The sequence below is a fragment of the Falco rusticolus genome, chromosome 4 (assembly GCF_015220075.1).
Source record: "Falco rusticolus isolate bFalRus1 chromosome 4, bFalRus1.pri, whole genome shotgun sequence".
Lineage (NCBI taxonomy): Eukaryota > Metazoa > Chordata > Aves > Falconiformes > Falconidae > Falco > Falco rusticolus.
The window spans coordinates 87,179,825-87,197,989 of NC_051190.1; the positions used below are offsets into that span (position 1 = coordinate 87,179,825).

The 18,165-nt window shown below is 39.6% G+C and overlaps 1 protein-coding gene across 2 annotated transcripts in view; it reads left to right on the plus strand.

Moving 5' to 3' along the window:
• Positions 1-18,165, plus strand: part of CNTNAP2 (contactin associated protein 2) — a 1,157,745-nt gene that overhangs the window by 1,062,799 nt on the left and 76,781 nt on the right. For both annotated transcript variants that reach the window (XM_037385402.1, XM_037385403.1), the window contains 2 exons: positions 2,832-3,077; positions 4,530-4,663. In XM_037385402.1, coding sequence (XP_037241299.1) covers positions 2,832-3,077; positions 4,530-4,663 — 380 coding nt within the window. The remainder of the gene's footprint in view (positions 1-2,831; positions 3,078-4,529; positions 4,664-18,165) is intronic.

Consider the following 18,165-nt stretch of genomic DNA (forward strand, 5'->3'; position numbering starts at 1 on the left):
AGACTTTTTTCACTGATCGTCCCTCAGCATTTCTAAGTTATCTTACAGCTGTGTTCAATATAGAGAAAATTATCTTTTAGCTTTTTCTAGTATTGCCTAACAGTTGAAACAGCTTGCTCCTGTGAGCTGCTGAGCATTTTGCCGTTCTGCTGCAAGGACTTCAGCTTCGTTCAGTGGAGAGCCTAATCACATGCATCAACCTCTTTGCTGAGCTGGAACTTGAGGGGATTCAATATCTTCCTGTTGAGGGCCTGATATACTCACACAGCCCAAGTGAACCTGCCTCTTATCCTTCCTCTTCAAAGAGTGGTGTGCGTGTGAGGAGAATTTCAAGGCTCATTACAATAGCTTGTATGCCTGAAATCATGAAGCTATACTGAAAACGGTTTTCTCAGCACAAATCAAGTTAAACATACGGAACAGTCGTGAAACCTGTTAGGAAAAAACATCTTGCCACTTCCGAGAGTACCATTTACTTAACTTTCTTTGTAGTAACAAACATTTAAAGTAGCAATTCATAATGTTTACAGCTCTGGAAAAATGCATTGCACGTTTTCCAGTTCAGCCCCAGCGCAGCACTGAGGTCAGGACTGGAGGTCCTGGTATTCCCAGTGTGTGAGGCCCTGGGCAAGCATAGTGCTAGGCAATCCCGAAAATCGCTCCTAAAACAAACAGCACGACAAGCAGGCGAAAATAATTCTGCATCAAGGTGCGCGTGCATGCGCAGAGCCTGGGCAGGGGCCATGGTCCCTGGCAGCGGAGCAGCAGTGTCAGACGGCCAGGCTGCCCAGCACAGCGGCGGCACCGTGACGGCAGCTGCCCACGGAGCAGCTGGTGTGAGCCAGAAGCAGAATACATTAGTGGGCACAGGGATACTTTTAAGCCAGTCTTGTAAATAGTTAGAGCTACAGCATATGCTGCTTTAGATTTGTAAGTGCTAACACTGGTTTTCAACACTGCTGTTAAAGGCAGAAGGCATCACAATTTGGGGAAGTATTTGCAGGATAGGACCCTTTCACTTTTAATCCAGGAGCACTTAAGCTGAGTCTCCTGCAAAATATAGCTGTTAAACAGAATTGCCTCTCCCGTAACTATTTCAAGGTGATTTAAGGTTTTACCTGTAAAATGGCAGTTATAAATCTATCCGAATGATCAAATAATTTATAGCGTCTTGAGGCCACAACTTGACTTCATGTTTAATGTGGCCACATGGTGAGAGTGACTATGATATTTTGAATTTTGGAGACCTTTTGTATGGTAACAGGAAAACAGAACTTTTCCAGCACTAGATTTAGCAAAATTCTGGAAAGGAGCATCAATAAAGTCCATTATAATTTTACCTGTCTTCTTATCTTTTCTCTGCTCATCTACTCTGAATAAAGTCTGCAGGCTCTTTCCTGACTTGCTCTGTGTCACTGCACAGCTTGCAAAATGGACATCTTGCTTCATGTGTTTTGTGATAAAGCCTTTGCTTAGAATTGTGTGAAGACTTCAAATGCTAAAAGGGAATAAAAATTTGATTTCTTTTAAAACAAACAGAGTATTTATTTTTCAGAAGTTTAGCTGGGCAATTTTGTACCAGTCTGTGGCACCTTTGTGGCATTGTAGGAAGGTAGTAAATGATGAAAAAAAAATTTAAAAGACTGCTCGCCTCTTTAAACATTACTTATAACCGTTCTTTAAATACAGTACTCGTATGCTATGGTCATAATCTTTATTTATCATTCTTTAATTCTTTATGAAATGTTCATAAACATACTTTCTAAATGAAGTTCACATGTAATTTAAAAACTTCCTTTAATGACTTCTTCCCAGACAGCAAAGTCTATCCAGGACCACAGTGTCACTCAATGAATGGCTGCCATAGGAAGCCAGTCCGGCGAGCCCAAAAAGATTTCACAGGTTACACACTTCCAATGGCAGGGAACTGTGCTGTGATTCCCACAGGAGGCTGTCAAAATCAGCCTTCACTGTAAGAATGTCAACTCTGAATTATGTTTTTAATGTTAAGAAATAGGCAGGGCTGCAATATTATGAGAAGTAATAACAATGCTTTTTCAGCTGGAAGTATTAGTTCTGCCAAAAGTAGTTTCATTTTCTGTCAAGAGTGTTAAAACATGACATTTTGTCTCAGGTTGGTTTGAAAACTTTGCCTGGGTAGCACCTCCTGGGAGCTGCAGTTCAGGCATCTCTTGCCTTGTTCTGAAGCTCACTCGTTAATTTTCTCTCCCCATAAGGGCATCCTTGTGAACTCCATCCAGTTTTCATGAAGAATTGTGCTATCATTGGAGAGCTTTCTCGCATTGTGTCCAATCCTATTTCATATCTTTCAGGTGCTAGAATTGCCATCATTCCTTTGTGAGGTCCTTCCAAATCCACTCAAATTTGCTGATCAGAATTGCTGATTTTCCTTTTCCTTGACAGTGTTTACTTATTGTGTTCCTTAAATCTCCCTTCCTCATATCTCCTTTTTTGGAGCATTATCAGCTGCAAGAGTTCAGTGAGAATAAATCTAAAGTGGGGTTCTTCTGCTCTGTAGTACTGTATATATGCAATATAAGTATGGACTTTCTGTGTGACCCAAAGGAAATCTTTCCTTTGCTCTGGGGATCCAGGTACCCACAAATAAAATGGAGATTTTCTTCTTCATTGTTATTGGAAAACAGTGAGGCTCTTGACCTAAATATTGTCAATGTGCTTAAAGAATGCAGCAATAGAAACATGCACAGATTAGTACTGATTAAGTCCGTAGTAGTATGTTTCAACCAAAAGGTGTCAGTATGTTTAATTTCTCTTTTTCTTTTTTTTTTTTTTTTTCTTTTATGTTCAAGATGTTGGAGCATTCTTTGAAGAGGGAATGTGGCTTCGTTACAACTTCCACTCCCCAGGGACTAGCGTGAAGGATTTAGTTAGCCGAACACTTTTGAGTTCTACGGATCCTGAGACCACAGCGCCTGATCTCAACTTGAATAAAGAAGTGCTCAGCTTCAGCTTCAGTACCACCAAGTCCCCTTGTGTCTTATTGTACATCAGCTCCTATACCCAGGACTTCATGGCTGTGCTTGTCAAGCCATCCGGTAAGCAACTGCTCTGGGGTCTCTCCATTGAAGGCACAATTGATAATAACACCAGTGTGACATTCAGCTGAAGCTCTGAATTAATGAGAAAGTCTCTTCACCCTTGTCATGTAAAAATAAAGTACATGGGACCCGAACCTGTATTGCACTTGTACTAGATTTAACTGTTCAGTTTGGTGGGGTTTCATTAGCCAACCTTCCCTTTCAAAACAGAACAGAAATCCACCACCACCTGAAAAACATGCTGTAACAGATCCGTGCCATGAACTAGCATTATGGAGGGGACAAGCAGGCATCCACATCTAGTTACCTTAACTGCTGAACTCATGGCAGTATCACCAGTAGTCAGTGGAAAGTGTAATGTACTGTTCTTAAAATCTGGATACCCACTGAGGTGGCTTAAATATGGATACAGCACAGTATATAAGGTCCTAAATATTTGGTGATGGCTGAAGGTTGGATATGGATCATTTGCTGTTACAGTATTAAAACTGTATGTAAACTGAATATACTTTGATTCCAAATAGTGCCTTAGTGCCTTATGAAAATCTTAATTAGGATGTTTTTACTGCTGTTCTCTTTTATGGGATAAGTTAATATAAGTATTCTACATGCGACTCATTTTTTCCCCTTCATGGGGAAGAAAGAAGGTACATGACAGAAATCCCATGTCAGACATCTAAACGATAGTTATAAAGGTCTAGGGCTGCTCTTTTGGGCCAGATTTTTTCCGGTTTTTATCAATAGTGAGGTCTGCATTTCCCTTTTCAAACATCCTTCATTTTAATCAAATATTAAAACTTGTTATGAAGAGCAGACAAAAAATGTCTCTCTCTGGCAGTATGTCATGAATATCAACTAACCACTTTTAACTATACTTTTCTAACAATATAACCTGAGGTTTTCATCTCACCTTATATTAAATTTCCATAAAAGTCCAGACGGTCACCCGTCAACAACAATTAACTGTGAGAGCAAGAAAGTCCCCTGTGTGCATTATGTGTCACTGTTAATTTGTTGTAATTTTGCCTTTATTCAATGCATATCAATGGTTGATTCGTTAGAAAACATCATTCTTTGTTTTACTTCAAAGAATTTGACTGCAGCAAAGATAATAATCTCAACAACACAGTGCCACTTGATGTGCGCAGATCTGTCCATATTGTTCAAGGCACAGCTCTGATTTGTGTGGTTTGCAGTCTGGGATGTTTGCAGACACTTTGGTTTTGAGATGCTGGTCATTGTCACACTTCTGGGCTATAAACTAGAAGCCGGTTTCAGCCCAGCAGCTCTATAATCTCAACCGCTATCTCCTTTCCTACTGCAGAGACCAGCTCTGAGAGCAATTTAAGTGTAAAATGTGAACAGGTGTATGTGGAAATGAAGAGGGGAAAACAGCTGGTGAATAAAGATCAAAACACCTGAGGGTGCTTTTCACGTTTCTTTCACTAGGGAATCTGCAAATTCGTTACAGCCTAGGAGGCACCAAAGAGCCATATAACATTGATGTGGACCACAGAAACATGGCTAATGGACAGCCCCACACTGTTAACATCACGCGGAGTGGACGGGACATAGTACTGCAGGTAAGCTGTGCGTGCGTTGGTTCCATGACTTGGTGCTTGCAGCTTAGAGAGTCTCCATCCCTCTGAAGAAATCAGTGTGATTTAGGAAATCAGAAGTACAGTAGATCAGGTTCTGCCTGCTGATCGTGCTCCTAGGAGTTAATAGAAGATATTCTTTCCCTCTACTGCATCAAGTCATGTTGTTCTGAAATGCTCATGCTAGCGTGATGACAGCTGGGCTAATACAGGTGTCACTGTAGATGCTCGAGGGCATCAGAGACATCTGGGCTGATAGATAACATGGGACTTAGGGTAAACCTGCACCATTCTGGAGCGGCAGCTGGAAGCCAGGAGGGGTACCCTGCAGCATCTTAAATGGCGGTAGAGCCTGACGTACAGACAACTAAATAGCGTGCCATAAGTCCTGAGTCTGCAAATGAGAATGTCTTTAAATTTAAATTTACCCTGCAGTCCAGTGAAATCAGAAGAGCTGTTCTGCAAAGATGAGCAGATGCTGAAGTGTTTGTGTGACAGGAGTCTGAGACAGGGTATTAGTGAAGGCATGTAGCTCTGGCTTATTTAGGTTTTGATACAGCACAGGCAGGAACTTCACCTCCCCGTATCTCAGTTTACAAACCTTTGAGGTAGTATAATACTATTTAAATAACAGAGGAGAGTGCTGCAAGAAGCAATCAATATTTCTAGGCAGCTTTCTCTCTGTGGTCATTACAGCACTGTCTTCCTTCCCTGGTTGTCATATCTGCAAACATGAAGATTGCAGCAGGGTATGAGGATAATTTGGTTGGCAGGGGAGTCAGGTGGATGGGATAGATTAATCTGGGTTTGAGAGTCCATGAGAAGCAAACCAAAACCAGTAACAAGTGAAATATAAACAGGGGAAGTCTCCTTGGGAACCAAGCCAAAGGGTGAAGGATAGTAGCTGTCACAGTATTATCTACCTAAGGATTAAAGTAGATCCCTGGCAGTTATTATTTTAAGGCATCAAAAGGAAACCTCTTCAGTGCATTACAGTTTCATTTGACGGAGGTTCTCACTACTCAGAATAACACTGAATGCATTGAAGTAGAATTGTCATAAAATTATTTGCAAAATGCCAGATAACCTAAAAAATATTCAGGTGATACATCCAAACACTTTTGGATGCATCTTGGATCCAAACACATTTGGATATATGCACCTTTCTTGCATGCTATTACATTTGGATTTATTTCTCTTACTGCTAAATGGAAGCTAAAGAAGACCTACAGTTCGGTACCCTTCTGCTGTTAAATGCTTCTGGTTTGGGGAGGTAGGGCATGTTTCCTATGGAGTCATAGCTGGCTGATTTAGCCAGATGTAAAACGAAATAAATGATTTTCTGAAGGGATCAGTTGAGACACCTTGCCCAGTTGGAAAGCACGTACACAGTTCAGTATGCCAGCCTTGAGTCAGCTCGCCTACATTTGGGGTCTGTCAGGTTTTTTTCCCCAGTGTTTTGTGAGACCACTACCTATCTGGCTTTGAAAAGCCAGAAACATTTTGGTTAGCATTGCTCTACTGGGGTAAAAAATGTCTTAATCTGGTCAGTGTGCTTAAAACACAGCTGGTTTATGTTACCAGAAAGCAGATACATTGGAGGCTTATTAAATGAGACAATCTGTCTGCTGCATATGCAAGAATAGGGAATGGAGGGACCCATATAAAGCAAATCCAGAAATCTTACCCCTACTATATCCTGAAACAGAAGATCTATCAGGTTTTGTTTGTTCTCCATAAGGGAGTTGATTTTGTTACTTATCCGGTTACATTCTGCAAATTTGAGAACTGATATGAACCAAAATGGATCTGTTAAGCAGATTGTTCACTTGAAAATGAGTCCTGTTTTCAAAGATAGACTCTTCCCAGTGTTTGAAAATACAGAAGATATAAATACTATTTTTCTCAGTATCCAGCAGACAAATTGTAAACTATGAGTTTTCTCTTGCAGATCTGAGCAATGAACATTTGAGTAGACTTTTATTTCCTGCTAAATCCTTCTCCAACCTGATGAGCAGCTGGTTTGCTTGCTTTTAAAGAAGACAGCTTGCTTGCCAGGTGCTGTTGCTCACACTGCCACATCTCTACATGGCATAAAAGTGTCATGAGAAAGATTTATTTCTCATCAAAGCCTCAATTCAAGAGCACTCAGTATTTTTGAGATCTTAATAGCAAGTTCATACTTAGAATACCTGTCTTTCTAACTTACTGTAATAACCCTGTAATGCCAGAGAGACTTAAAAAATCTGCAGCCAGGCAATAAATTGCTACCATACGAACCATGCAAACTGAAGTTTTAGCGTGATTCTCAGGAGTTTCACTTGTGTATAAATACAGTAAAAGACACACCGTTGAACTCCGTGAGACCTCACCTGATGCTGGCAGACAAGGAGAGCACTGGTTACTTACATAAAATCACAGTTACTGTCCAATCAACCAGAATTTGAAGCGGGCTTTGAAATGCACATATCCACAATATTGTGTATCCATACAGTAAGAAACAAGAACAAATATTTAGTGTGAATTGTTTTTGTTAGGATTGCATCTCTATTCCTAACATACCAACAGTCAAGACAAAAGGTGGTAACAAAGACTCTGTCGAAAGGTTTTTATATTTCCGTTTTCTATGTTCACTGACAGCAGTCAAATCAATAATTAGTCCTACATTAAATAAAAAGCTCCTATTTGCGATGCTAGTGGTTTCTCAAGGACAAGACGAAGGATATACAACTGACTTCAGTGGCAGAAAAACCAAAATACATAAATTCAAGGACAAAGATTTGCTTACTGTTATTTCCACGAGGTGGGCAATATTAACATTTGCTAATAAGAATTCCTAGCTCTCCCCTCTAGTAAAATACCAGCTACTAGTAAACTGTGGCACACCTCCAAGGCTGCATTAGTTCACCTGTGGCAAGCAAAAGCCCAGACTGACAGATGGGGAATGCATTATCCCAGTAAATGACATTTCAAGAACTGAGCTTTAGGTCACAGAGGGCAAGTTTTACTTTGTTTGACTTCATTAAAAGGTTTCATGCTTCAGCAGGGTATTTTTCATATCATAAAAACCAGATCACTCTTTACCAAGTGTTCATGGGTGATTAACATCATTCACACATCAGTAAAATCTTCTTTTAAGAACTTCAAGGACAAAAACTCCATAGCAGAGGTTCTGATCCAAAGCCCATTGAAGCCAATGAAAGGCCTTCCATGGACTCCAGCAGGCTTTAAATTGTCCCTTCAAGAACTGCAACAGTTGCATCCTTAGTGCAAGTCTCATACCTCCTGCCTCTATCTGTGTCTCCAGAATAAAATAAGTGTGGAATCTGAATCAGAGACTTTTCTAGTCTGTTGCACAAAGTTATGTCAGTATGTTGCAAAGAAAAAAAGAAATGAAAAAGAAAAAAAAAAAAAAGAAAAAAAAAGGAAAAAAACCCAACCACACCCAAACCATATGATGTGCTTTAATTTTCAGGCAAATAAAGTTGATTGTCAACAGACTTGGATCGGGCCTTTCAGCTTCCGTACTAAGACATCCTTGTGCATTCCCAACAGATAGCCAGTTCTTCATGCTGCTTTAAAGCCAGTGCTAGGAATGGGTTAGGCGTTACAGCCTTCTTTGTTCCTGAAAAGTATTAGACCTGAGCAACTTCTCCAAGACTCCAGTGTCCCAAACCCATCCATATCCTTCCAGGACAACCGTCCGCAGCCAGCACACACCTGCCCAGAAGACCGTACGGAAGGATAGCTGGCAGTTCTCTCTTTCAGGCTTGAACTATATGGAGAACTGTGGTAGAGAGGCTATACCCAACAATAGCACATGTTCACGATGTTAATTGCTGAATGCATTGAAAGTGAACTTAATAATGAGGCTTCAAGGAAATCTTGACCTGAAGTCATCTGTTTGTAGGGTTGAGAGTAATCCAGAAAATTTGTTTACATGGATCTCCATTTTCCAGCTTCACCAGAGGCAAGCAGGAGAAATACCCATCTTCTGTGAAAAATAATCAATGAAATATTTGACCCTTACCCAAATGAAACCAAGAAGAAACAGAGTTTTTCCAAGTCCATTCTCTGATTTCCATTTCGAACTCTGCACTACTTAAAAAAAAGATAACATTTGCAAACTCCTAGATGCTTAAAAAATGTAAATCATACAAACATAATTCAAAACTAATACAAAGTATAAAATAAAATGAGTGAAGTGGGGCAAAGCAGTCTACATATAATCCCAAGCTTAAATGCAATGAATATATCAAAGATTTTTATAATTATAGAATAAATTTTGGTCTCATTAAAGGGAGTGGGAACTTTCTCATAGGCTTCAGTGAGGCTATAATTTCACCTCGTATCATTATTGTTGCTGTAGAATCATGCCTAACTATCGTGTTCCGTATAATTTGAAGCCTCAACAGAATATGATCACTCTGTTTGAGCTCTTTCTTAACAGAGGCTATAAAATTTCACCAAATGATTTTCTGCAGCTAGCTGGAAAAGTAATCATAGCAGTATAACACATTTTCTAGAAAGACATTTTATCTAGCTTTAAAGACTTCAAATGATAGAAAATTTACCATATCCTTTGGCCACATCTTCCAATGGTTGAGTGCCATTCCTCTAAAGGATTTGCACCCAATTTATAGTTTGAATTCTGCAGCCTTCAGCATTTAACTTTGGGATCTTGGAGTCTATGCCTGATCGATGAAAGAATTGTTTGGTGTCAGGTGTCATTCCCCAACACACTTTCTTAAAGATGCTGATTAAAACATCTTTTCATCTTGTCTGTAAGAAGCTAAATAGATTGAACTATTTTAGTTTACCGCCAGAAGTCTATAATTTTTGAGGCATAAATCAATTTTATAACACTTCTCTGAAAACTCTCCCATTAAGTCACATTTTGAAAACCTTTACCATAGCATGTTAATGGTAGCTATGCCATCAAAACAATTTAGAAATGCCATATTTATTTATTTATTTCCTTCATTTTCTGGGCAAACCTGCTGCCACAGCACCCTTTGGACAGTGCTGCAAATAGTCTAGATTTCTGACTGATTTGAAGACTGGTTTAACTAGCATTTCACTGGCTGGTAGGGAATGGGGAAGTACTGTTTGTAATTTGGAAGAAAACAGCTAGACAGTATTACAAACTCTGTAGAAGTTGGCATGAATAAAACATGTTTTAAATATCCAGGACATTAACCACAGGTAAATATGTAAAACATAGGTAATATCAATGCAACTGTAACCCTCTGCTTTTTTTCCTAATAATCGGGTAATTATATTATATTCAAAGTTCATTTAATAAATTTCCAAGCAGGTTTTGATTCAGAGAAAAAGAAATAAATCAATGTTTCTATTAATAGTAAAGGCCTTCCTGCTGAAATGAATTATTTTAAATCCCTAGAGATACATCATTTCTACTACACGTTGCCATTCTGCACTGGCAATGTACTACTGGAAAGGCAGGTGCAACAGAAAGGCAAACTCAGACCATTTTCTACAGCAGAATCATCTGTTACATCTGCATGTTCAATGCATTAGCCCTCAAGTTTACCCATAGCTGCTAAGCTCTTTTTTCAAAGTCTGAGTCACCAAGAGGTGGGTTTTGCTCAGATTTGAAAATACAGGGTGGTGGTTTTTTTCACAAATAGGTGACAAACTAGCATGAAAAGGTATCGATATGAGAAATTTTGAAAATAAAACAAAACTTATATTGATATAGTATCCAATTCCTAGAACCCTAAACTCCAACTGTTTTCCAAAATATAAAGAAATACTGACTCTGATCTTTGCATGTCAAATTCCCTCCAAATATAATGATTTTACTGATGTTGCAGAAGACAAGGTGTTCAATTCTCAAAAGAGTCTGTGAACAACAGCAAGAAACAGCTGAACAGAATTTAAATCATATGCCTCAGAATCAGAAATGAATGAATAATTCACTGATTAATAATTTTCTCACCTGTTCTTTTGTGCACACAGGATGCCCCTGAGCTCCTAGCAGTTTTGTTGATTTTATCCTTCACTGAATTGACACAACTTCTTTATTTTACAGTGTGACTTACAATCTTTCAGGTACAGACGGCAGTTATGGGTAGGCAGGAAGCTCATAAAGGAACTGTTTCTTCTGTCTTGTGCACGACGGAGCTGGGCAGTGGCACCTGCCAAGAGAAGTCAGCACATCCCCATCGTATCCCAGCTGGCTGAAAGTCAGACAAAATGTTTTCAATAAACAAGAACTCCTTTCACTCATTGGCAAATGATAGGGTGGAATATCCCTACCATGAAGACCAGAACATGAGTCAGATCTTTCTCTTAGTGGCAGATGTACAGTGGGGAAAACATGACCCCAAAGCTCCACCTGGGGACAGCATCTCACCCTGGGGCTCCATGGCTGTGAATGCTGAGCCTTCCCCGCAGCTGCTGCAGAAGGGCAGGGGCAGGTGCTGAAGTACGTATCTTTTCAAAAGTTTTACCTTCTCTCTGCATCAGCTGAGACAGTTTCAAACCTTGAGGCCTTTTGGAAGAACATACTATCTGTTCTGTGAAACCACTCCGCAGGAGAGGAACTCTTCCACATGTCCATCTTTCTCACATCTTTTCAGCAGAGCCTGTATTGCTGGGTTCAGAGGGATTTTTCAGTTGTCTTATCCTACCTTTCGGCCATCCCTAGGCCACATATCATGACTAAGACCCAAAGGGATATGCCTTCCTCACCCTACACCGTCCTGTCCCTGGGCAATAAAGCTAGGGCATGCAGAGCACCAGGGAGTGTGGTGCAGCTCGAGAGCTCGCCAGCCTGTGGAGCGGAGCAGAGCAAAGGTCTGCAGTGTGTACCAGCCCACCTACCCCCTCGCAGCACGTGTTACGTACATTGCCTTAGATTGAGACTATTTCCTTCTATAATGTTGTTCCAGTGACAAATGTGTATTTTCCTTGGCCTGTATGGTTGCTGGTTTGGCATTATTTTTTATTGGCATTAAAGAAATGAAGAAAGAACAAAAGAATCATTAAGTGTTTTCAGAGCCTAAGGCTAAGCCTAAGAAAGTCAAAACTTCACGTGAAATAGGTGCGTTCTATTATAGCAGCACACACTGGACAAATTAATGTTCTGTGAAAGTCATCTTTAGGTACCTGAAGTAGATGTCTTTAATTTTAACAACTTGGCATTATATGACCTGCTATTGCTTCTGTTAACATTTGTTGTAATTCATCTATTAAAGAGAGCAATAAAAAGTCAACAGATATGTGAAAGAAGCATCAGAGAATTGTTCCAATTGAAGGCAGCCAGACTAAATAGTGTCCTTTTCCTTATCAGTGCTTCTGGTACATTTTGAGTTATGTATCTACATTTCCATTTAAATTCTGTCCCAATTTTTGTATTTCTTTACAGTAAGGCAAATTATCCCTGACACTATTTATCACAGCAGCAGCTACAGGAATATATACAACTTTATTGCACATAAAGGATTCAAATTTTTAAATAGAAAACCGAAAAAAGCCCTTTGTATTTATTTTGGTTTTTTTCTGCAATACAGCTGTTTTTTCTGTGTCTGTGCCACATGTGGATCACCTTTCTAATTTAAATCCCTGAAAAAAACTTTATCAATAAAGACTGCAGTTGACATTTATTTAAAAACAAACAAACAACAAAAAAAAACACCTGCAAAAGGCTAAATCAATGCATTAAACCAGGAAGAGTGATTTGGAGTGGTTCCTAGAACAGGATTAACTATACCTCTATATACATTTCTGCTGAAGAGCTCAAAGCACAATGCAAACCTTAAGTTCACCTTACATCATGCTGGCAAGGCATGTGCCTCCTCCCGTGTTCCAGATGGGCAGTGAGCCTGCAGGTCAGTGACAGTCTAAGCCAGTAAAAAAGGCTGGGTTTATGGTCCTGCTTTTTTCTCTGGATCCACTATTTATCTAGAGCCTTTGGTTTGTCCCTGCTCTGGCTCCACAGTAACCTGGGTGAAGGAACTAACCTGGCAGAGACAGATCAGCGAAGCACTAGTGCCACGTTAAGGAAGGAGCTGAACTGCAGCAAGAGGGGCTTTGATCAGCCCAAGGAATTACACACTTGCCACCTGAATCTGCTCCTTTTCTGTTGTATTAATTTTTTTTTTTCAAGTATCACGATACTAAAAATATTGTTTGTCAGTTTTTTCCTAACCTTTCAGCAGAGGAATAATCACCTTCGTTTCATCGCTAAGAAGTCATATATCCCCTATTGGATTGCCATAGCCAGCTTCCTGCTTTCTCGGGCATTGTGGTCATACCTGGGGGAGCTGCACCTAACCACCTGCATGCCACCTTGTTACTTCCTTGGGCTCTCATGCCTAGTCTGTTCTAACTTTGTGGGCATTTTTGAGCAGGAACCTTCTTTTTGTCATGCAATATTATAGCACTTAGCACAAAAAGCCTTTGTCCAGGGCTAGAGAAGCTTTTTTAATACAAGTGCTAAGTCATCATAATAATGCAGAGCAGAAGAGAAATGCCTTGGTTGGTCACGATGGTAACACATCACCTTCTTTATCCTGCTGCTACTGAAGTGAATAGCAAACTGTATTGACTTCAAATGCTGTGAGATTAAGCCTTACAACATCATTATTCTGTATCATTTTGAATTATTTTTTATGTATATAAAATGTCTTCAACATAAAGAAAAGTCTTAGCTTTATAGCAGTACACACATGCAGGCTGGATTGACAATGACACAGATGTAGATTTATCACAGAGTGAACATAATGTGTGTGTATGTATATATACCTTTTTCTTTTTTTTTCCCAAGACTACTAAGGTGATCTAGACATTATATTTGTCTTTAGATTGATATGCCTCTTAATCTCAGCAGTCCCGTCAAGATTAGTTTTATTATCTAAATGAACAGTAATTTAAAAGAAATAGCATTTTATTGAATTTCTGCCTAAATCCCAGCAACTTCAGATAAAGGCAGTCTGCCTTGGCATGATGTGACTTGAGAACTGAAACTGCAAGTTCCTCCGAAACTGCCACTGCTTTCTTCTGTGTAATACTCAAAGCCACGCTGTGTGTTTATATTAAGCTCAAATGAAATTAATGAGTTTTTAAAGAAAAGTAGCTGTAATGAAAAATCTTAAATATAATTTAAAAACTGTAATTTAATACAAATTCATGACACCAACCTCTGTGTATGCAGAGGTTCTATTTAATTTTCATTACATAATGTAATATCTTTTTTCGAATATCATTTGACACTAGTAATTCCTTTTTTACTATGTGTCTTACATTAGATTGATAGCCTAGTATTTCACACCCAAGACTGCAGGCTGCTCAGTTCCAGCTGCTTGCACTTGAGCCCCCACTGGATGGCAGTCACACACAGCTTTGAAAAGAATTCAACTTCGTCCTTTAACTCCCTGACCTAAAAAGAAATCCTAGGTTAAGTGCCCCGAAAAAAAAAAAAGATTTCTGTTATTAGATAACACTAGTTTAGAACGAAGGCAAGGCATAACAGCGAGCAGGCAGGAACCTCACTATTCCCTCACTCTTGTCTTATGGTGCACCATTTAATTTCAGGTGCTGGGATGAGAGAAGGGCACAGTGGAAAGTGATGCAGGCATCCCCCCACGGGACATGATGCCAGAGCTGGCAGTGGAGCAGGAGCTGGCTCTGTCACTCATAGAAATGGGTGCCGCTACTGATGGCAAGGCCAGGAAATTATCAACAGATTTTAAATGGAGATTGATTTCAACCAGGAATCAAAACTACCCAAAACTGCAGTCGTTAAAAAAATTTATAGCTGAAGCCATTCTGAAATCTTTCCTTTACTTCAGTGAGATCTGGAAAAAATATATGTGAGTAGATAGATTCAGATATGGATTGAGAACAAGAGGTCAGTTTGATAATTGTAAGCAGTTAGCCAGCTGTGTCTGTTAGAGCCCCGCAGCGTCACTCTCCCTGCTCCCACACACAGCGGGATCTTTTCTTTTGCCTCCACAACATGATGGTTGCTCTGACACACCGAAGTCCCAAGGGGAGACGAATTTGTTGTTGGAGGTTTTTTTTTCAATCTGGCCAAGATGACGGCTAACTAAACTGTTCCAAGGCGAGGGGAAGAGGGTGCACACCTGCCTGTATCTTTGACTCATTTTTGGCTGCACCAGAAAGCTGTGTGGGCTCGCCACTGACACGCCCTGCTGCAGCCCCTCACCGTGAGCTCTGCCACAAAAGTCCTGCTGGAGGACTCCAGTGTGCAGGTGTGAGTAGGAGTCTGCCTCCCTGATGTGTTTGTGGAGGGATTCCCCAGAGGAATCAGGGAAAAAAAGGGGGGAGAAGGCAAGGGTGCTCGTTCCCTGCCCTCTGCTCCTCTGCCAAAACAATGGCTCCATCCCTGTTTCCAGAGATGTGCAACCTATGACCACACACCAGTTTGAGGGATTCGGTGAAATACGGTATCATTGTTTTGGGATCGTACTCATAGTGTAATGGTATATTTTTACTTGGTTTAATGTGTCTGCTGTTACGTATTTTTGCTAGGAAAGACGAGGCTGGAGAGCTTGCCTGCCAGAGCAAGGTGGGGTTTGCAATGCCCATCAGTATATTGCATCAGTTTATTATAGCACGGTGGAAAGGATTTTCCATCGTGGCCTCAGAAAGAGCTTCCTAGCTAATATAGCATGTTTGATTACTTGAAGTGCAAAACCTAAGCTTTGGGTGATGGGTGATGTATTAGATATTCTGGGGCAAAATTATAGAGCAGCTTAAAGGTAAAAGCACAGACCTCCGAGCTGCTGCTGTACCAGACGGATAGCCTGGTGGGGACCCGGTATTGCAAACAAACTCTAGATTTACACAGCTAATAGACTGCCTCTCTTTTAATCCGCTATGGACCAGCCTTTCCACAGTCTGAACGCTGGAGACAAAGGGAATTTCACCACATCACAGCTGGCAGGGTTTGATATTCTGTATTTGTGAGTGTAAAAGCTCACAGTAATTCATCATTTAAATTGACTTTTCATTTTCAAGTATGTCCTGCAGACACAATTAGCATTTGCAAGTAGAGGCAGCTTGTATATTGGCAGGGATGACTTTTTTATTACTTGTTCCTAATAGTTACTGTGATAATGGACACCTGGACCATGGCTACAGCTCTAGGATACCCACAATACATTGACAAATTAAATGATAGATTAATAATAATTATTATGATTTATTAGTATCTTAGCAGATACTAATATCTAACATCAGATAATGATGCTCTGATGAACCCTGGTGCTCAGATTCCAAGTTACAATAAAAAGAAATATTTAAACATTGCTCCAGATTCATTTGGGGAAAGGAAGAACTTAAATGTTGATGCTGTTGGTAATACCAATGTACATGGTGGTACACCGGGTTATTTTATCAGTTACTTCAGCATGTTGTAAGTCATAAATATAAAAGCAGAACCTAGAAGATGAATGCTGTGCAGTGAGAAGGTAACAGAAGTAAGTCCACTGCAGGCAAAGAAGTTACATGAGGTTAAAGTCTTGGCATATGAGCAGCTGGAGAATCAGGGGGTTGTGGATCAGTCTTTTCACAGTTTTTTTGCTGATGGACCTCTCTAAAGCCTATACCTTTAGTTTCTGGTAATATGTCATGGTAAATACCATGACAGCTCTGAGCTATTCCTATTTGTCTTCTGAAATAAGAAGAGAGTATCTTTTTCACCTGGTATGCCTGTAGATCACATTGACAATGGGTCTGACACCTGCGATGTTGGGTGTTGGGACACCGATTTCCCTTCCACCAGGGCAAGCAATAGCAAACACTTAACTGGGGTTTGTACTTAGTAGGACCTGCTGTGGCTAAGGTTGAGATCTGTTTCGTATTTTAACCCTTTGTATTTGCCTGACTACACCCTTTCAAAAATAACTCTTTTTTTATTTGAAATTACATAACTTATTCAGGTAAAATATATATTCCTGATGTTCATTAAAAATCCAAGAAAAGCTGCTCAGGATGCCCTGGACAAACTGAAACTTCATAGTTTCTGAGTAAGAAGATGAAACTGTGTTTTCCCATATATTTACCTCAAAAGTCTACAGGTTAAAATTGGAGAAATAGCCAGTAGTCATGCTAATAAACAATCGTGGCCAAATTTTCAATAATCAGCATGAAAAATAGTTTTGATCAAATAAAAATAATTTCTGAGCATAAGTATTTGGTCGACCTCTTTTGTCATCTGCAGAGAAAACTTTTCCTGTCTATTATGTATATATACTTCCCTTATTGGAGTTTTATGGGGTAATATAAGAAAGGCAGGATCCCTCTTTTCCAGCTATCCTATTTTTTTAAGATGATTGCTTCTGCAGATTCATGGGCATGACATCAGTAGGCTTTCCAAGTACATGAGCTCACAGTGTTGAAGGGTAATGTGGGATTCAGCCCTTCAGTTCTACACTATCTGCCCTTCATTTACTTTTAACCACTGAATTGAACATTTGCAGTATCAGTAAAGCAAACTAGTCCAAGCTACTAATATTTTGAAATTAGAAATGTGGCAAAAGGATGTGTGAAAAAAATTGTATGCCCTTTAGCGTTGCGGTTTCTCCAGAATTACTTCCACAGTCTATTACACTCTGCAAAGTCTTAAATCACATATATAAGTTTCTGTCCTGTTTTGTTCCAAGACGAAGCCAGAATAAAATAAACAATTGTGGTTCTTCCCTCTTTAGGCTTTTGCAATAAACACGTAAAGCCAAGAAAATAAATAACAACAGCAAAGATGAAAATTCACCCCAATGACCTTTATGAAATGTGAACATCAAAACTCTATTGAGCTGTATTGAACAGTCTTAGTAGTGCTATTACTAAGCATAGGCAATTTATTTCGTTCTTCTCTCTTCACATTTTTCTGTTAAATAGTTGAAAACCAGGAAAAAATGTACTGATTTAATGTGATAGTTTAGTCATGTCGGGGACAGTATGAGTTTCCTACAGATTAAACTCTCTAGCTAAGTTGATTACTCCTGAATTTATGTTTAGGTTTCACTAGGTGTCATCAAATCAAACAACATTTACAACAAGAAAATTACAAACATGAAGTGCAAAAAAGTATGTCTTACTAATTTATGAGTTTTCTGAAAGAAAAGGAGAGTGCCCAGCACCTGCTTTAGTCTCAGATTCTGAGCTACATGAATCTAGCTTTAGCAGTAACATAGGTCCCAGATGGAAATCTTATATTAAAATAATAAGCTGTTCTCATATTTCATGCTGTTGTTAATTTTAGCAACTATATTGAAGAACACAAGCAAAAGCTGAAATGATTCGACAGCAACCAGAACAAACAAATGTCCAATACAGGTATTTCCCAGGTCTTGGGAACTGTGAATGTGGCAGATATGGAAGGAGGGGTATTAACTGTTATTTTCCCTTTATCAAAATGAAATCAGAGCATATCAGACCGAGTTGTAAGTGGTGGCATAAACTCCGTAAAGTAGACCTTGTTCAGCAGCACTGTA